The sequence below is a fragment of the Hibiscus syriacus genome, unplaced genomic scaffold, assembly GCF_006381635.1.
Source record: "Hibiscus syriacus cultivar Baekdansim isolate YM2019G1 unplaced genomic scaffold, ASM638163v2 tig00110293_pilon, whole genome shotgun sequence".
Classification (NCBI taxonomy): Eukaryota; Viridiplantae; Streptophyta; class Magnoliopsida; order Malvales; family Malvaceae; genus Hibiscus; species Hibiscus syriacus.
In genome coordinates, this window is record NW_024062665.1 from 551,031 (window position 1) to 570,642 (window position 19,612).

Consider the following 19,612-nt stretch of genomic DNA (forward strand, 5'->3'; position numbering starts at 1 on the left):
CACAGTCAATGTCTTGAGATAACGTGACCGTCTTACATGATTATGTGGCAGTGCTACATATACAAAGATGTTGATGTGGCAATAACACATTAGTAAAAAAATATTTTTTCTACGTTAACAATTTAAAAAAAAAATAATTTTACATATTTTTATTTAATAATCTTCATCCAATAGTATGATGACATATGTTACTATCGCATTGGTTTAAATTTAAGAGAGCAAAATGTGCAACTAGTACGACTCAAACATGGGTAATTGAAAGGAAAATCCAATGCCCAACCACCAATCTAAGTCCTATACTCGATTCATTCTTACAAGAACTTATATTTAGTTTATATACTGAGTCTCTATAGTAATGACCTTGCGATAAATAGGATCTGATCTGTTTAACTCCATGTTGAACACCTCAATAGGTGGAATAGACCGGACCGGATATTGCATATGCACAATCAAATGAAAAGATACATGATTAGATGTAAGGATATATGCAGTATATAGTTACACATTTCGTTGACAGATGCTACCATGAATCTTGACAACTGCATTTACCGTCTCTGAAGTGGTGAAAGGTGCAATTGTCCTTGACAACCAATTCTCGATCTACAAAAGTCGACATGAACTTGCACACAGAATGACAACGACCACACATCCTGATGCTCTTAGTCACCCTCACTGACATTCCGTGGGGTAACGATAAGAGCCCAAACGCGATGGCCTTCATCTCGGTATGACCAAGGCCTGCACCATCGTATTCTTCCTCTTCTGCATCATGCAGCAAATGGTTTCTCTCCGCTACGTATCCCAACTCCTCCATCTCTCTTCCTAGCTCAGCTAATTTATTGGAGACTTCTTCGGTCGGATTTTGGTTGGAGACGAATTCATATATTTTGTTCCGCACTTCTATGCAACTAGAATTCGGCCCTAGGGTACTACTTCCACCTGCAGTCCTCGATGCATCTTTCCACTTACCGAACATTACCAGGACCTTGTCATGCATTCGATTCGCAAAGCAGTTATTTGGATCTACTTCTAATAGCTTCTCCAAAGCAAATCTTGCCATGTCCATGTTACCCATAACACGGGCAGATGAAAGAAGTGTGTTCCAAATCTTTGTGCCATTTTTACCTAGAACAACCTCGTTGATGAAGTTCTCAACTTCTTCTAGCATTCCTGCTCGCATAAAAGCTTCAACAATGCAAGAATAATGCTCTTCTGATGGCTCAACTCCATAAACCACTTCCATGGACATTAATAGGCTATGCACCTGATCTACTCGACCCATTCGGCCACATGCCTTCAAGATTGATTTTAACGTGCTTGAGTCCACTAATTTATTCCTCCTCCTCATATCATTAAATAAAGCCAGAGCTTCAGATGGATGTCCATGCTCCACTTTGGCAGAGATGATAGACGTCCAACACGAAGAACTCTTCTCAGGCATCAATTCAAACACTGAATTCGCCTCTGCAATTTGTCCACATTCGGAATACATCTGAATGAGACCATTCCCACTCATAGGATGCGAGAGAAGACCTCTTTTGGTCATGTAAGCCTGAGCTTGCATCCCCATATTCAAATACACTGGGCTATTACACGATCTGAAAATATCACAAACAGTGATCGGTTCAATATAACCGGAGCATGATTGAATCCTCCTGAGAAGTTTGTGAATCATTTCATTGTCGTTTGCCTTGAGGCAGGCCTGTATCAATAAATTCCATGAGATCTCAGCATCTGAAATCAAAGAACATATCTTGAGTGCTTGATGGTGATCCGATAATTCCGAGTAAAGATTAATGAGCATGTTAACTACAGAAAGATTTGATTCATAACAAGCCTTGAGTATCTTGCAATGTAATTCCCTTCCCTTTCTAAGATCACCTAAAGCCACGCTAGCTAGAATAACAGATGTTAAGGTGAACTCATTTGCTTCAATACCATTAAGCTGCATTTTCTGGAAACATGTCAGTGCTTCCACAAACCACCCATTCAAAGAAAGTCCAGAGATCAGAGCTGACCACGTTACGGTGCCTGGATCTTCTACTCTTTTGAAAACCCTTAAAGCAGCCTGTGGCATCCCACACTTGGAATACATATCAATCAAAGCACTTATAACATATGGATCGGAATGAACATCGAGTTTCTTTGCCAAGGAGTGGAATACTTTCCCTGCATCAAGATTTGATAACAGAGAGCACCATTTTAGCATGCTTGCTATAATAATATTCTCATTGGATTCACCTCTTTCTAAGCCAACATACACCTTCAAAGGAACATTTTCCCACTGTTCAGAGCTCTCGTGCTCAATGCACTCGATATACATATCCAAAAGAGAGCACATTACATAGTTATTCGATACTAAGCCGATCCTAACTGTATATCCATGAACCTGCCTGCCATAGTCCATGCCATGTAAACTAGAAATTGCCTTGAGAATACTTGTAATTGTGAAATCATCACAATAACCGACTTGATGCATTAAAACTCTGAAAATCCTAAGAGCTTCAAAGTAATGAAAATTATGTACATAACCCATGATTAATGTGTTCCATGAAACTAAATCTTTCTCAGACAGCTGATCAAAAACTCGTCTTAATCCTTTCAGATCCTTACATTTTGCATAAAAATCCATTAAACTATTGTCCAGAAACAAACAACAGCCTTTCCCAAATCCTTTCTTAATCATCAAACCATGTAGTTGAATTCCCAAGTTCAACTGCTCCAAATTAAAACATGCCTTGATAACCACTGAAAACAAAAAAGCATCCAACTCGATTCCCTTAAAAACCATATTGAGGAAAAGATTCAAACCCTCTTTTTCTAACCCATTTTTCACGTAAGCATTTAACATCGAACTCCAAGCAACCAAACCAGGCTTCTCAATCCCATCAAAAATGAAAACAGCATCCTCCAAAAGGCCACAACTTGAATACATATTTACCAAAGAATTCTCCAAAAACTCGTCAAGAAAAGCCTCTCCTTTTTTTAAAACTTGGCCATGAACCCCTTTGCCAAACCCCAACTCCCTCATTTCTCCACAACTTCTCAACACAACCGCGTAAACATACGAGTCAGGGCGCACCGTTTTATCAACAGACAGCATGTCTTTAAACAATGCCAAGGCTTCCTTACCAGGACCATGTTTGGCATAACCTGACATGAGGATAGTCCAAGATATCAGAGTTCTTTCAGGCATTGAATCAAACAGATCACGCGCTTCCTGCATGAAACCGGCATTTGTATAGAGCCGAAGGTACAAATTGAAATGAAAAAGGGTTGGTTTTGGATTAGCATGGGGTTTAAGGAAATGGGTTGGATTTAGTTGCTTTAAACTGTGACTTGTAATGTAATTGAATTGAGGAAAAAGGGTTGCTTTGGGAGTTTGGTTTTGAAGAAGAAAAGGAGGGAAAGAAGGGGTAATGGAAGAGCATGTCAGCATGGAGATTTCTTGGGGCAATTAGAATTCTTTCTTTTTCTTTTAAGTTGCAGTGTGCCACCAAACTGAATCTTAGGCAAAGTTGTTTTTCTTCTTTTTTCTGTGAGAAAGCAGGAAGAGTATAGACTTTAGAAGGAAAGAGTGTTGAGTCAGTGAAACAGAGGGAAAATTTGGATGGATGGCGGTCTTTCACTCCGTGGATGGATAAGAGATTAACTGATTTTTGTTCCTTCATTTTATTCTGCACATGCAATCCACTGCTGTTGGCTTTGGCTAGAGAAAAAATAAAGCATGGATTATTTATTTCCATAGGATATTTTGTACATGTGATTTTAATAAAATATTTATATTTTAATAAAATGTTTATATAATATTTATGTTTTGATAGAATATTTGATGTAATATATACACTTTTCAAATATTTTAATATAATATTTTGATAAAATATTTTATTTTTATAATACTTTTTTTGACAAATATTATACTTGAATTAACATAAGTAATAGCAACTCAACTAATAAAAATGACAAAAATATTTTCCACTACGTCTAAGTGGATATAAAAATATTATACGAAAAATATAAATAAAATAAAATAAATAATTAGGATTTTAGAAATTTGGGAATTAGAGTTTTAGGAATTTAGAAATTAGGGTTTTATAAATTTGGGGATGTTTTGTATAAAACAAGAAAATATAGATTTTTCATTTTAAAAAATTATGAATTTTATTATTAAAAAGTTTAAAAAAATATATCATAAGTCAAACACCAATTGGTTGATTAAACTTTAAAAAATATTTTTAATGATCTTTAACGCCCAAATATTTAAAATAATAATAGAAAAAAACTTAAAACACTAATCTTAATGAAAAATATTAAGTATCTAAATTTACTAAAAAAATATAATTTAAGGCTAAAGTAAAAAAATAGTATCCCGATTATAGGATATTTTTTATTAAGTCTCTGATTATTAAAAGTTACAAAATAGGATTACTACTATAAGGTGTTGTTTTGTTAAGTTATTAGACTATTAAAAGTTACAAAATGATCAGTTTACTATTTATATGTTACAAAATCGTCTTTTTCATTAAAAAAATTGATAACAGTTGGAGTTGAACGTTAATATGTTGATTGAGATAAAATAGTCGTTTTAGATTTTGTGATCAAATTTTTTTCATATTACAATTAGTATATTAATGTCTAACTCAGACTATCGTCAGTTTTTAACTAAAAAAAGATAAATTTAAAACATATAAATAATTTGATGATTATTTTATAACTTTTAATAATTAAAAGATTTAATAAAATAATATTTTATAATCAAATCATCGTTTTATATAGTAAGAGATTTAACAAAACGACCATTTGTATTTAAAAACTTTTTTAATTGACTTAGTTTTTTATGCTATTTTCACTTTTCCTTGCATTGATATGACGTGGGAGGGTGAAGTATAAGTATAGTATCCCAGTTATTTTTTTATTCTATTTTGACCATCTAATTATTTTTAAAAAATCATAAACAATGTTATTTTTTAATTTATTTTGGTCACCACCAATAACTACTAACATGACATTATATTATGATGGCATGTCAATATAACCATTAATATTTTAATTAATATTTTAATAGATGCTTATCAAAATAAAATCAAACCGTAACATTATGTATAATTTTACAAAAAAAAATTAGTTTCATAACTAAACTGAAATAAAAGTGATAATTGAGGTACTAAACGAATAGTTTACCGTAATTTAAATTCTTAGGTACATCGGGCCATGTCATTTCATAGGTATATTTGGGCCTTCAGTACACTCTTAGATAACTTCTCCCCACCATTTTTGCATCTCTCTCTCAAGCAAGCCACTTTTCTCTGGAAATCGAGAAAACCCATCTCTCTCTGCTGCTTCACAGCGCTACTCTTCTCTTGTGTATAATTTCTTCTTCACATTTTCGTTAAACGCCCCAGTTGAAAAGGCTATCTTTGCTTCTATCTGGCCCCATGCTTTTTTGTTTCAAATATTTCAAAAATGATTTAGAAACTTTGTTGATTCTATTCTCTTCTTTATTTCACAGGTAACCCATCCTGAACAATAATTGAATACCAAGTTCATCTTCCTGGGTGGAAAGCTAACTAGAAAGCAGCCATGGATGGTATGTGAAGCTTTTGATATCTTATTTTGGATGCTACGGCATTTGTAAGTAGATAGTTCGTTTGATTTATGATTTATAAGGTTAAAAGGCAGTAGCTTTTTCTTGTGATTTTACTTTAAAGTGTGAAATATTTTTCATTTTTGTTATATGCTAAAGTATGAATGAACATAGTCTATGGAATCAGTGACAGGACACAATATTTGATGTTATGGGTTCGAATTTAGGGACTTATATTATGAATTTATGGGTGCGAAGTTACAAAATTTCATGAGTGCGAAATTAGATTATAAATAGAAAATAGAAAGAAAATGTCTTAAATTATATGGGGATTTAAAATTTCGAATGCCACCTCACCCCAGCACCCATCGCGGTTCATTCTTGTGTGTGAATGATATTTGACTTTTTCTATATGTCCATACTAGTTAATGTATCATGAATGAGGCCAATGTTCCTGACTGATTTTCTACCTGCCGTGCGGGTTTCAGTTGATTCGCAACCAACAATGGAGGAAACAATATTAGTTGGCGATGATCTAATGATGGGTCCGCCATCTCCAGTCATCCACAAGAAATCGCATCTCATGTGCTTGAAGGCATTGATTTATGTGATGGGATCTTAAGGAATTTATTTTTGTAAGTCTTATGTTTTTCACTTAACAATCATAATGTAGAAGGTGAACTATGCAGTATTGATTAACTGTTATTCTATCTGCATTCCTTTTAGTTACATGATCGATTACTTTCTTAATTGTGCCAAATGATAGACCAGATACTTTCTCATGCATTTCGCATGTAGTCATACATTCATCTATGGTTTCTGTATGTTGTAGGTCTTCAGATTAATGATATCGAGCCATTCTGTCAAGATGAGCTTGCATTATATCGACAGTGTGCTGAAAAGAGGGTAAGATTTTAATGGTTATTTCTGATCAATATGGCGAATCGGCTTTCGTGAGTTTGTTTGGAAATCTGGGTTTCAGGACAAGGAACTAAGGCAACGGCTTCAGGATAGTGAAACAAAATTGGGGTTGTCAATGCCTTTAGACCAAGCAAAGGAGAGAGCTAGTCAGCTTGAATCAGAAGTCACGTCGTTGGAGAGGTGCTTGGTTAGGATATTATTATGTCTTTTGCAAGAATCCTTGAATCTTTATAGTCCTAAAGTATTACCCTTTCTGCACATGTTACTCAGTAGTACCGAGACAAGGTTCTTTAGTACTTGATTACAAAGCTAAATTGCTTTCTCAATATCAACAAAACTTTGACGGAAATTTCAATTTTCAGCCTTTCTGATGTCTTAGTACGAGCTCTATGAAATTACTTTCAACGCTTTTACTTTCAGACTTTGCTTTTGCAGCATCTTGGATAGTAACATGTTCTTGTGGATAAACCATTTCGTCCTACGTTACTTGGTGTCGGGTGTAGATGTTGGATACGAATGTGTCTGACTTGGCATGTTTTCTTATTTTTCTATGGTTTTCTACATCTTAGAGGGTTCTTGGAAAGTCACATCCTCGTATAGATATCTGGATATACGTCTCTCTCGATTGTTGAAAACGGGTACCTAAAGAAAAATGAAGCGTCGGAATAAAACAAGTTATGTCGCTAGTTATTTGACCTTTTCCTATTAGTTTCCTTTACTTTTTTCCCCTTTTATCAACCTTAGCATATTGATACAGAATTATGTGTTCTTAACTGGAACTGAATCATGTATGTAGGCACTTGATTCTGGCAAGTGGAATGGAAGGCACTGACGGATTTCGTCAAAGATGGAGTCTGCACGGTCGACTAACAGATACCAAGTAAACATTTTCTGATCTATGAGAACTCTTCTTATCTTTTCCAGACATTGTATGTTTAGTAAAGTCCCATAAATCAAATCTTTATAGTTTTGTTTCCCCGAGTCTTCTTTTATACAAATTTTTTCATTAATCTGATCAACCATATGGGTTTCTCCTTTTAATCCGAAAAATATGAGTTCTGTCTAGCTTTAAAAGTCCGAGAGAATCTTCGGTTTTATCGCACTTCTGTTCACATTGCCTCCTGTAAATCTTACATCTAGTTGGTGCAGGAAAAGGCTGGAATCCTTGAAACTGGGAATGGAGAAGAGAAAAGAGGATGAACCAAGCAAAAGTGGCTCCTGGAAAAGATGGTTCTTCTGGTAACAATGGTGGCTGCATGTGTACTATATCGACACGATACGACCTACAATTGTATTATCACGACACGATACGAAAATATGTACGGGTCCATCATGGGTTTCACTTAAAATTTTAGATTGTAATTGGTTTAATACGATGATTCTAGGTGATATGAGGTTGAAATCTATGAGATCCTTTATGCTCCACCCTGAAAGATCAATGTCAAACATGTTTGAAGCACTTTACAAGGCATGAAAATATGGTGGCAACCATATCATCTCAATGTGATATCAGTATATGTTAGATGCAAATGTTTTTATTTAAATGTAGAGTTTATTATATTAATGAAATATTCTTCTATTTATTTATTTGGATAAATTTCGTATTTAGTCCTCCAGCTATTCTCAAGGTCTCATTTTGATCTCCCCACTATTTTTTTTAAATCATCATTACACTTACGTTTTTGTTCTGCTTTAGTCACCCGTCGTTAAAGAATTAACAGTGATGTCGATGTGTCACCATAAGATAATGTTGTGTCATTGAAAATATAAGAGCATTAGCACATCGGTAGTTTTGTTTATGTTTTAAGGTAGGATGATCAAAACTATATAAAAATATAGTTTAGTGATGATTTTGGGGATAAAATAGTTGAATGATTAAAATAAAAGTGCTAAAATAATTAGTACCTAAATAAGTATTTACCCTTATTTTTTTCATGGGATGTGTTTGAAGTTTTTGTCATTTGAGTTTTACTAGTATAATAAAGTAAATGACCCAAGCCCATTAACCTTTTAGGACCTCTAGTCTTGCATTTTCGTTTATAATAAGAACATGAAGGGTCACGATTGAGATCAAACATCCCCATCAAAAACCCTAGAAACTTCGATTCCCCGTCCGGTTCCACTTCCTGCTCTTGCTCTTGTTCTTGTGGAGTGAAAATGAAGGTGGTTGCTGCTTTCTTGCTTGCCGTATTGGGGGGGAACACTTCCCCTACCGCTGATGATTTGAAGGCTATTCTTGGATCAGGTCATTCCTCCCTCTCTCTCTGATTCGAAGGTGTTTCACTTGTATGCGTTAGGGTTAATTTATCCATGATTTGTTTATTCGTTACTTCTTTTCGATTTGATCCGATTTCATGGGAATCTGCTTGTAAAAATCTTGTTCCTACCTATTTTTTGGTAATTTTACTACAGTTAACTATTTTAATTGCAATGAGTATATATGAGCTCATTCTGGGATGTGGAATTATGTTCTTCGAGGATTCTTTAGCAACCCAACGGGACTTATTTTATTTCTTTTCGTTTAATTTGTTGCAGTTGGAGCTGAGGCTGACGATGACAAGATAGAGATGCTTCTGTCCGAAGTCAAAGGCAAAGACATAACCGAACTAATTGCTAGTGGAAGGGAGAAGCTGGCTTCAGTTCCTTCTGGTGGTGGTGCCGTTGCCGTTTCCGCTCCTACAACTGGTGGGGGTGGGGGTGGAGCTGGTGCTGCACCTGCTGCTGAGGCCAAGAAAGAGGAGAAAGTCGAGGAGAAGGAAGAGTCCGATGACGTATTCATTCGAATCTCACAATTTGACTTGTATCGATTCCCTTTGTTGTTGTTGTTTTGCTAATATGATTTCCTCTTTCGATGCAGGATATGGGTTTCAGCCTCTTCGACTAAGCAAGTATTGCTGGTATCAAAGAATTGCTCTAATCATATGCAGTCAGTGCTTTTATTCTAGTTGTTTATGTTTCTTGGTGTGTAGTTGGGCATGGCTTTAGATATTCTTGGAACTTACTATAAGATTTTGTTTGCAAAATAGAGCTAAAGATGTTAACATTGTAGCTATAATTATGGATTGGATGGCCGATGCTTGTGGATGAGTTTGCTGAATGAATATAGCTACATTATTGTCACTGAATGAATCTATGCTTTGCTTTTCTTATATTATTTTTTAGGCACAAGTATCACATGATTGGAATACATGTCCCATCTCCTCTATCTTTGGGAATTGGTTAGTTATGCTAGGGACGTTAGAGGCAAACTTATAAAATTATGAAAACATATTATCAATAGGAAATAAAAAAAATCTAAACTATATATTAATTTGAAAATTTCAAGAGGGCACCGTCATCGTGACATTTTATTTTAAGAGAATTATTGTTGAGGCATAGCACTGCATCGTCAAAGTTCGGGGGAGGAATGATATATATGACTAGGGTGAGTTGTTGAATCTGAGTTTTAGTTGTTTATTATTTAAAAGTTATGTAAAACTATTATAATATTTAGGGTAAACTATATAAATGACCATTGATGTTTGAATAAGTTTTCGTTTTACCATTCAAGTTTTAAAAGTGATAGATTGGTCACTAATGTTATTGATGGTCACTCCACTCATATATTTGTTATCAATGTGAAATTGATAACGTGATAATGTTAACAAGAAGAAATTAATATGTAAGTTTTATTCTTAAACTACTGTTAAAACATTAAATAAATGATTAAAAAAGGATTGTATATTTAATTTACCTCTAATTTTTTTAAAATTTTCAGTTTTTTTTTTCCAAATATCTCATCACCTCCACTGTACTCGAATTGAAAATGAACCTTCTTTATTGAAACTTGGAAGCAATTTACCCAATAACTAAAAAGGATTACAGCAAGTTGCATCAACTAAATCCTGAATTAAACATAAAGATGAGTGCTCTTATAAAGGTAGGAGCCAAATCAAAAAACCCAAGTTAAACATTTGTTTTCTAATTCCACTAATTAAACAGCAGTTGAGGTTTGGCAAAATTATGCAACTTTTCCAACAAAAGAGCATGCTTCTCATACCATTCTCCCACTGGGAAGTATTCGCAACCTGTTTTGGGAAGAAAAAGTGGATGTTCACCTATAACTCCAATGTCCCTGCAGTGGAGGAATGCAACAGGATCAGATCTTGTGGAATAAAAGAACTTCCATCCAATCCTTGTCAAACAAAGGAAGGAGATGACTGAAACTATGTAAAAAAATGACATGCAAAGAAGATAAATGTGATGTTTTTCTTTTTGGCTAAAAAAGAAGATAATGTATCGACTCACCAAATATTTTTCAGTTTTCCCATTGCCATCTGAATTATTCGTTGTTCTTATTCTGCATGCAGAAAAGTATTGTACCCTTCACTCTTCAGGGCAGACTACGCCCCTCTATATACACACTCCACCCCAAATGTATTATCTCTTGCAGCTTTTTTCTTTCTATTTCATCTTTAAATAATCAATTGTCTTTTGTTGGTTGTCTTCACAGATCCAGATTAACATATTAAAATGTGCAAAGTGGTTCAAATATAGTGGAGGTGGTGGACTGTGAAAAAAAAATTGTAAATTACAAAATTCTTGGAATAAATTAGATATAAAATCATTAATTTAGGGATAAAATTGAATATTAACATTTTGTTACAAATCAATAGTGTTATTGATCAATTTGTTACTTTTGAAACTTCAATGATGAAAACAAATCATTAATCAAACATTCATTATCATTTATGTAAACTACCTTAATACTTATTATTGTTTAAAATAATAATGTTTCAGTTATTTTTATTCAATTACTGGCATATGAAATCAAAATGATGAAATGCACGTCTCTATATATAAATGAATTTATTATATTTTATTATATTTTATGTAATTATGTAAAATAATAATTACTCGAAACATTATTTAATTATAGAGATTATTTAAAATAATTTATTTAATTACATTAAACATTACATATTATACAAATTATTACAAATTTTATGATGTGTAACTACACAAGACATTGCCCAATAACTCAAACAAACAAAAAACACGTTTTGTAATGTAATTTTTTAAAATAATTTAGTATAAATATAAAATAATATATGTTCAAAAGATTTTCAATCATTTAACTATAAATGTTTATACACTCCTATAGACGAGATGCTCGAACTCAGGACCTTATGAGATAATAATAATAATCTTTTAACTACTAAAATTGGTTGATTCGTGCTTTTTCTAGTACAGTGGAACAATTATGATATTATATAATTTATTATGAAATGTATAGTTTTTACGCAATTACAAAAAATAATTACGCTTAACTACATAAATTATACAAGTCGTTTATTCGATAAGAGATGTATGAGATAACCACAAATACAATGGCAAGAAAAAGTAATACATTATATATTAAACTATACGTTAAATTTTTTTTCAAATAAAATAATTTGAAAATAACTAATTGACAAACCTAAATATACAAATTATATTTAAAATTTAAAACAAAAAGGCTCTCAAGATTTTGCAAAAATCGACCCAAAACTAAATACGTAAATGATATATAAATTTATCTCTGAAATTGAAAAAAATTAAAACTACAAAGTAAAAAAAAATTAAAATACAACATGCCATGTACAATCTCACTAGGGAATTTTTTTTCTAAATCAAAAATCTTAAAATTTATGGCAAATAAAATTACAAATGAAATATCATGTGATAAATAAAAGCCTAGTACTTAATGGCAAATATTATCCCATTATACGTGTAGATATTCATCACCAGACAAGCAAGTTCCCCCATGCAATTCAACAGGGCAAGAAATACACTTGTCCATATTTGGTACCACTCGATATTGAAATATGAACTCTACATTTGAAAAAAGTCCAAATTAGGAAGGTCAGCCTATGACTGCATGATAAGGGGAATGTTTTCTGATTCCAGCAGAACAAATATGGAAGATGATCACTGGCAACCAAAGTTCCAACATGGATCAGTCGCAGGTCAGACAATATCTAGAAAGACTCACGACTTCGGCACGGTCACATTTAAGATTTTTACATCTTGGTATGGCTTGTCGGCTTTGTCCGTCTTCACTTTTTCAATACCCTGCCAACAGTGTTTCAAGTGCAGAGCCTATTAATCCAAAGCCTCCAATATTTTTTATATTTTTAATTGTTTGAAAAGCAAAGCAACGAACATGCTGAGTCCTCTCATTTGTGTGCACGTGTTTGCAGAGATGAAAGAAATAAACTTCAATAAGCACAATAGCTATATAATACTGAATCCAGATATATATATATATACCTGAACAACATCCATTCCCTTAACAACTCTACCAAATACTGTATGCTTATTGTCCAGCCATGGAGTAGCCACTGTGGTTATAAAGAACTGTGAGCCATTCGTATTTGGGCCAGCATTAGCCATCGACACTGTGAACGGCCTGTCATGTCGTAAACTGCAAGCATAGAAATGTTTCATGCAGCAGTTAGTACGTAGAAATGTTTAAACCATGTGGTGCTCTGATTAATGCACCGAATTCACACTTGAAAATTCTAGAAGATTACTAGTGCCAGGTGGAAAAATTCCACTGCGAATCTTTGAAAAAACTAAAACGGTTACCTTTTATGAAACTCATCCTCAAATTCCCTTCCCCAAATAGACTGCCCACCAGTGCCATCTCCTAATGGATCTCCTGTTTGTATCATGAACCCTTTGATAACACGGTGATAGATTAGATTATCATAATAGCCATTCCGACAGTGGGTAGTAAAGTTCTCCACAGTTTTTGGACATTCTTCTGGGTAGAGTCTCATGTGAACATCACCCATTGTGGTGTGCAATATCTGGATGAATAGAGAACTAATCAGAAAATAATCCGAGGCATGCACATAAAGTGAAGAGAATGAACTAAACTATGTCAGAGGATAAACTTGAAGAACCCTCTCCTACAGGGGAAAAATGTAAGAGGATGATAAAACTAGCACCGATTTTGGCAGAAATATTTCCAAACCTTAATTCAAGTATTTTGTGCACCATCGCAATAAAAGATTTCACAGTAATTAACCGTTCCCTAAATGTCGATAACCTTTTTAGCTTATACAACAAACCAAACATTTATGTCCAATTTAGTCAAAAGGTTTTGAATCAGAATAAAGATTTTGTTCTAATTAACCGCTCTGAACAGGCTAATAACCTTTGAACTTCTAGGTCACAAATTAATTGATTATTTCATGCAAACAAAAAAGAGGAAGAGAAAGAGATGGACGTAATAAACAAGATCCTTTGGAACTCTATCCCAATTGCTATCTTATAGAAGTTTCAAACTAAATCATTCTCAAAAAATAAAAATAAAACTGGTGTGATATATCATGTCATTGCTTTTATGTTCTCAAAGCTCTAATAAAGCTCTCCTCATTTTTATACACTTCCTTTACTGAACATTCTTATGATCATTATTGAGAACAGAACCAAGGAGGGCACAACAATTTTTATTTTCCTTTTCCATGCACATTATGGAAAGAAAACTCACCACATTGTCAGGAAGAGATGTTGTTACTGCTTTTCCAATATCAGATACAGCCAGAAGCTCATCAGCAGGTGGCTTTTCATTAAAGACATCCCTTCCTTTTGTGGCATCTTCAGGTTCTTCCGGTTCTCGTCGACTATATAAATCATTAGAAACCAATTAGAAACCATCAGTGTAATCATATGTATCCCAAAGGTCAAACAATATTAACTACAAACTTTGAACAGGAACCTCAATAGTTATGATGAAATTTATTTTAAAGACAACCACTGCAAGACAACTAAGCCAGACATCTGAAAAATGTTGTAAATATAGATGACAATAAACTATCACACTTGATTTTTTATTCAAACAAATTTACATACTGCTATGAGCCTGACATAATAACCCATCATCCATTAAGGCTTTAATACATGAGTATCTCAATGGTGGTTCAACCATGTAGCATGAAGCATTACTCGAGAATTCTAAAATCCAAACATCATCCTGTTACCAGCTAGTATAAGTCTTGCTGAAGAATCGTATACCTGAATAAATAGATCCTATGCTTCTTGAAAGCACAACACAAGAGGGTTGGATCCGTTAACGGTTCTTTACTTTCATTGACATTTGCTGCCGCAGCAGGAATTTTCCTCACTTTCTTGCTGCTTCGATCACCTTGATATAATGCAATTCTCAAGAATCTGTCATTGCTCTCCACCTTTCCAAGTATTCGAGCAACTTTGTTGGTGTGCAAATTTACCATCTATCAAGATTATATATAAACAAGTATTAGGGAATTACTAGAGCATAAAAATGTTTACTTATTGCTGGTCTAAAAATAGTTCAGCTTGTTATTTGCTGTAAACTCTATTAAGAAGAAAATAACCTCTTACTTTTATCCCCAGAAGAGTAGCATATATGAGGAAATTAGAGCTCTCATCAAAAACTGCATTTGGTTGAGGTGCAGTTTCAATTTTTTCAATTTCCTTTTCAACAGCCATTCTTCTGCCAAAGTCTATAGCTTCCAGTCGATACATGGGAGCATCACTTCTCTGAAGATCTTGGGCCACCTAATCAAAAGGGTTCTGAAGATCAGTAGTAATTCCAAAAAAAAAAAGAGGTTAATATAAATATCTATCATTAACTAATTTCTACCTCAAGTGATTCATCATAAACTCGCCTTAATTTTCCATTTCTAAACCAAAAGACACGTATTCTGCGATCAGGTGAAGTAATAGCAAATTGCTTACCGTCTGGGCTGACCTGAATAGCAATAAAATGTGTCAAAGAAAGAATAAAAAATTACAAAAAGCATTCAAAAGAATTTTGGCCATGAATTTCCAAGAAAAACCAACTTGAATGAAAGAGTGTTGTACCTCAATTGAAGAAATAGATGTCTTGCATTTTGCAATTTCAAAGAGATTAGTATCACTTTTCAATCTAAAATTAACCCTGCATGCAGCATAAATACCAATTATGAAATAGGGAACCATGTACATCTACAAGTGAAATGCTCAACATGTCAACATCATAATCAGACTACAGTATTAGCCTGTAATAACGGAAAGAAAGTTTCTAGAGTAATCTGTAATCCAAACAAAAAATAGTTCATCTCTAACCGGAGCTAAAAATGTAAATCCCTGTAATTAAAGTACATTGTTAATGATTGCATATGTAAACATCAGCACATACTCGCTTTCTGGGAACTGAAGTGTGGCAGGGTTCCAGTACTCAATAATTCCCTTCTCGTCACCAGATATTACAATGTCAAATGCAGAGTTGTATCTCATTACTTTCACTGGGCCCAGGTGTATCTGGAAAATATGATTCCAAGTAGGGAAAGAAAAACAGAAATTGGTGAGCTTGTAAACAAACATAAAAGCAGAAAAGTTTTAAAAATTCAAAATCATACACTCTTTTAACATTGTATGGATACCTCTCTTGAGATGATGGGTTCATTTGAACCATCTCGTGCATCATATATATGGACCAATGATGAATCTCTATCACTAATGGCAAGCTTAGCTTTAACATCGCCTTGCTTGTAGACCCATTCGACAGCACCAGGAACATAAGGTAGGCGAATCATGACCATCATGTCATAGTTGACAACATCATATACCTTCACAGAACGGTCACTGGAAATTGTACAGCAAAGTAAACCATCTGCACTAACCTGCATAGATGAACAAATCATGGTTGATGACTGCACCAACAAGAAGCTCATAGAAAATAGATTGAAGATAAAATACTCAAGAAAGCTAAATGGTGGTGAGGATTCAAATCATTCAAAACAACAAAATGCAGAAACATCCATAAAATTCAACCATTCACCTCAGAAAGACGTATCTTTTACATCAAAAGCATGCATAGGAATTATGAAGAGAGAAAGAAAGAGAGAAGTGAGTAAATCAAAACCATTCTGATTAACAGCCTTGAACTGTACCCTTGTATTTTACGGAAAGCCAGTTTTCATATTACAATAGCATAATGCTTAAAAATCTTACTTACGACATTGTTGGTAATACACGGCTCCTGAAGCAAATGATTAATTAAAACATTAAAATGATATAGCAGTCCTTATAGTTCTCTACATCTGTAAAAGCAATCATGGAATGAACATAAAAATCAGCACATCCAAGAGACAAAAAGTCACAGGATGGAAAAAGATAACAAATAGACTATGCAAAACTTAGGTGGACTGGTAATCTAAAGCAAGATGGTCCTCGTTCACGAAATAAGAATGCACTATCAATAAGAAACCTGACATTTAATCTGACAGGAGATCAGAAATCAGCTAAGAAATTCACAATGGCTGGCTGATATTGATGATCACAATACCGCCAACCACTTAAACTATGAAGAGCAATCCAATATGATAACAAAGAGTAAACACAGATTGCAAACCTATCAGCAATAAACAAATTCAATGTGTACAATAAGCTACATCCTACATGCTTAATATCATCAGTTAAAGCAAGGATCAATCGAGAAAAAAATATTAAACTTTGAACACAGCATGCATAAAGTCAAACAAGGAGAGAAAGCTCACCGCTAGACCTTCAATGGGACCTAAGTGGGATCTAAAATGCTTTGCAAACTCGATCCCAACAGCATTTTTCTTCCAAAATTTCAAATGCCCTAGTATAAGAACAAAAAATAAATAAATAAAACAAAGAATAATCAGCAAGCTATTTATAAGCGAGAACCCAAATTCATTCACAGGGAAAGACTCAAACATTAATAATAAAATAAAATAAACATATGAGAAAACAAGCATCTATATTCACTTAAAAGAAGACAAAAGCTAATGGGTCTTTCAGATATTGTTTATGTATAATGACATCATAAAACTTGCCATCAACACTTCCAGTGATGAAAAAATCTGCAGCCGAAACAGCAACATGAGTAACCACATCTCGATGCATATAGCTTTTCTCATACCTGGGGGGTGGAAACAAAGTCAAGAGCTCTCGGAGCTTTATTCACAACTTAAAAGTAAAAACTTTGCTTACAGTACAAAGAAATTAAGGTTTATATCGTCGTTTCCTTATGCTAGTTGTTTCTTCTTCTCACTTTAAAAAAAAAAACAGAAAAAAACTTAAATTTCGAACTCAAAACCCTAAACCACAAAAAGCAAAGAATAAATTTTTATTAAACCCTAAAGAATACATGAGAAAATGAAAATAATGAATCACTAGATAGAAAAATACTCAAAAAAAGAAAATTTGAAGTTACATGTTAGCCGAAGGAAGAGCATCGAGATATGCTTGTTCGAAAAGGAGCGGGCGCTTGGGACGGGCTCGAGGGGCAGGTCCTGGTCCGACTATCGGCTCATCCTCCTCCGCTATTGTACTCAAATTTCCGTTTCCGTTTTGTGGGTCTACCATCTGCACTGTTTCCTCCCCCCCCCCCTCTTTATTTTCCTTCACTGTTTTCTTTTTAGATTCTCTTCTATATGAATACAAGAGAGCGGAATTTGGAGACGAAGAAGGGAGGGAAAATGCAGTTCAATGGGCTGAATATATTCCAAAATCTTACCCGATGGGTTCAGCATTAAGCCTACATATTTAGGTGGAAACTGGCCGAACCGAATTGGATTTGGTTATGTCAGTTACATTGATTTGATTTTAGATTAAAATTTTAAAATTGCATTAATTGATAAAATCGAATTTTGTTTATTATTAATTATATATATATTAAACTTAAATTCAATAACAAAATCTAGTTTAAATCATTAGCTTCAATGATTAAATGAAGTGTAGTTCTCCTTTAAGATCATGAGTTCAAGTAATTACGCCTTCAAGTTGTAAGATTTTAAATGAGATGAGACATATCGCAAGCTACTTGAGATCGAATTGATCAAAGCTTAATCGACACTCAAATCAAATAGACTCAACTCGAGATTAAACTCGACTCAAATTCTTAACGAGCCAAAACAAGATACTTGATATTTGACTCAAAAAGCTAACGAGCTACTAAAAATATATATATATATATATATATATATTAAACTTTTAGATTTTTTAATTAAACTGTTAATAATATTGACATTTATATGTTTTTTTTAAAATAATACAATACATAAGACTTTTATGTATTTAAGGTTCAGGTTTGACGTTGAGTAAAACTTCAGCTTTTTATTTTGAGTAGAGCTTGAAAATTTTAAGCTTGTTAGTTTTCAAGTCGAATTGAGCTTTAATTTTTTATTCCGAGTCGAGCTTGAAAATTTTAAGCTCGCAGGCTTTCGAGTCAAGTCGAGCTTAATTTTAAAGTTTTTGAATCGTGTCAAGCTCGACTCTACTCGTTTACAACCCTAAGAGAATGTGTGTGTTTATCAATAACTAAGAAATTTATGAACATATATTATTTTATGATCGCCACATACTATTCAAAATAATAATAATAATAATAATAATAATATTATTATTATTAATATATACCCGGTTTAAACTTGAATCCAAACTTAAAGAACAAATTATTCAAACTCACACCCCGTCAACACAAAATATAATTTAGAGTAAACTACATATTTAATTATCTAATTATCATTTTAGTTATTGTCTTAGTCACTTAACTATTTTTTTTCAAATCATCACTAACGTTATATTTTAGTTTCATTTTGATCATCTATTATTAAAAAAAATTACTCAAATTATGTCATTTATTATATTTTCAATAATAATATAGCATTACCTAAATAGATCAATCCACATCAATACAATCTTATTTATAATTTTTTCATTGAGAATGTGTAATATAATAATCCATACATTTATTGTTTGATTTGCACTAGATGCCAATAGAAGAAATGACAAAGAAAAAAAATTAAACCATTTGATGGCATCAAAATGGAAGTACACAACGATCATGTGAGACGATGTAAAGGAATCATGCCAAGAGTCCCCACATTTTCCCAAGGAGTAAACAAATCACATGGTAGGGGCAACCGTCTTACAAACTGTCGTAACCGGTTTTCATCCGGACACGAAATGTTTTTTGGTGGAAAAGTAAGATGATAAATAATTATTTTTAATGAAATATTTTAGAGTCGCCATAAAACCTTTTGGGTTAAGTAGGTTGAATACCTAAAAACCACCTTTTAAAAG

The 19,612-nt window shown here is 33.5% G+C and overlaps 3 protein-coding genes and 1 pseudogene across 5 annotated transcripts; 2 read left to right on the forward strand and 2 right to left on the reverse strand.

The window, feature by feature from the left end:
• Nucleotides 1-514: 514 nt before the first annotated feature.
• Nucleotides 515-3,226, reverse strand: LOC120116309 (pentatricopeptide repeat-containing protein At4g21065-like). Its single transcript, XM_039136825.1, has one exon. The coding sequence runs from the start codon at nucleotides 3,224-3,226 to the stop codon at nucleotides 521-523; it is 2,706 nt and encodes a 901-aa protein (XP_038992756.1). The 3' UTR covers nucleotides 515-520.
• On the reverse strand, nucleotides 1,742-17,926 carry LOC120116349 (peptidyl-prolyl cis-trans isomerase CYP71). 3 transcript variants are annotated; one of them, XM_039136863.1, is made up of 15 exons: nucleotides 17,742-17,849; nucleotides 17,554-17,574; nucleotides 17,362-17,449; nucleotides 17,056-17,144; nucleotides 15,940-16,209; nucleotides 15,696-15,817; nucleotides 15,380-15,455; nucleotides 15,159-15,266; nucleotides 14,897-15,073; nucleotides 14,549-14,766; nucleotides 14,025-14,157; nucleotides 13,115-13,338; nucleotides 12,797-12,950; nucleotides 12,515-12,598; nucleotides 1,742-1,753 (listed from the first exon to the last, which is right to left on the reverse strand). In XM_039136863.1, the coding sequence occupies exons 3-14, from the start codon at nucleotides 17,429-17,431 to the stop codon at nucleotides 12,515-12,517; spliced, it is 1,725 nt and encodes a 574-aa protein (XP_038992794.1). In that variant the 5' UTR covers nucleotides 17,432-17,449; nucleotides 17,554-17,574; nucleotides 17,742-17,849; the 3' UTR covers nucleotides 1,742-1,753. The 3 variants fall into 3 exon arrangements, with proteins under 3 accessions (XP_038992794.1, XP_038992793.1, XP_038992791.1); XM_039136862.1 differs by lacking the exon at nucleotides 17,554-17,574 and having other exon boundaries at nucleotides 15,940-16,179; nucleotides 17,362-17,447; nucleotides 17,742-17,926; XM_039136860.1 differs by lacking the exon at nucleotides 17,554-17,574 and having other exon boundaries at nucleotides 17,362-17,447; nucleotides 17,742-17,926.
• LOC120116350 lies at nucleotides 5,276-8,012 on the forward strand (annotated as a pseudogene).
• Nucleotides 8,564-9,622, forward strand: LOC120116351 (60S acidic ribosomal protein P2B-like). Its single transcript, XM_039136864.1, has 3 exons — nucleotides 8,564-8,750; nucleotides 9,041-9,276; nucleotides 9,363-9,622. The coding sequence occupies exons 1-3, from the start codon at nucleotides 8,663-8,665 to the stop codon at nucleotides 9,387-9,389; spliced, it is 351 nt and encodes a 116-aa protein (XP_038992795.1). The 5' UTR covers nucleotides 8,564-8,662; the 3' UTR covers nucleotides 9,390-9,622.
• Nucleotides 17,927-19,612: the final 1,686 nt, after the last annotated feature.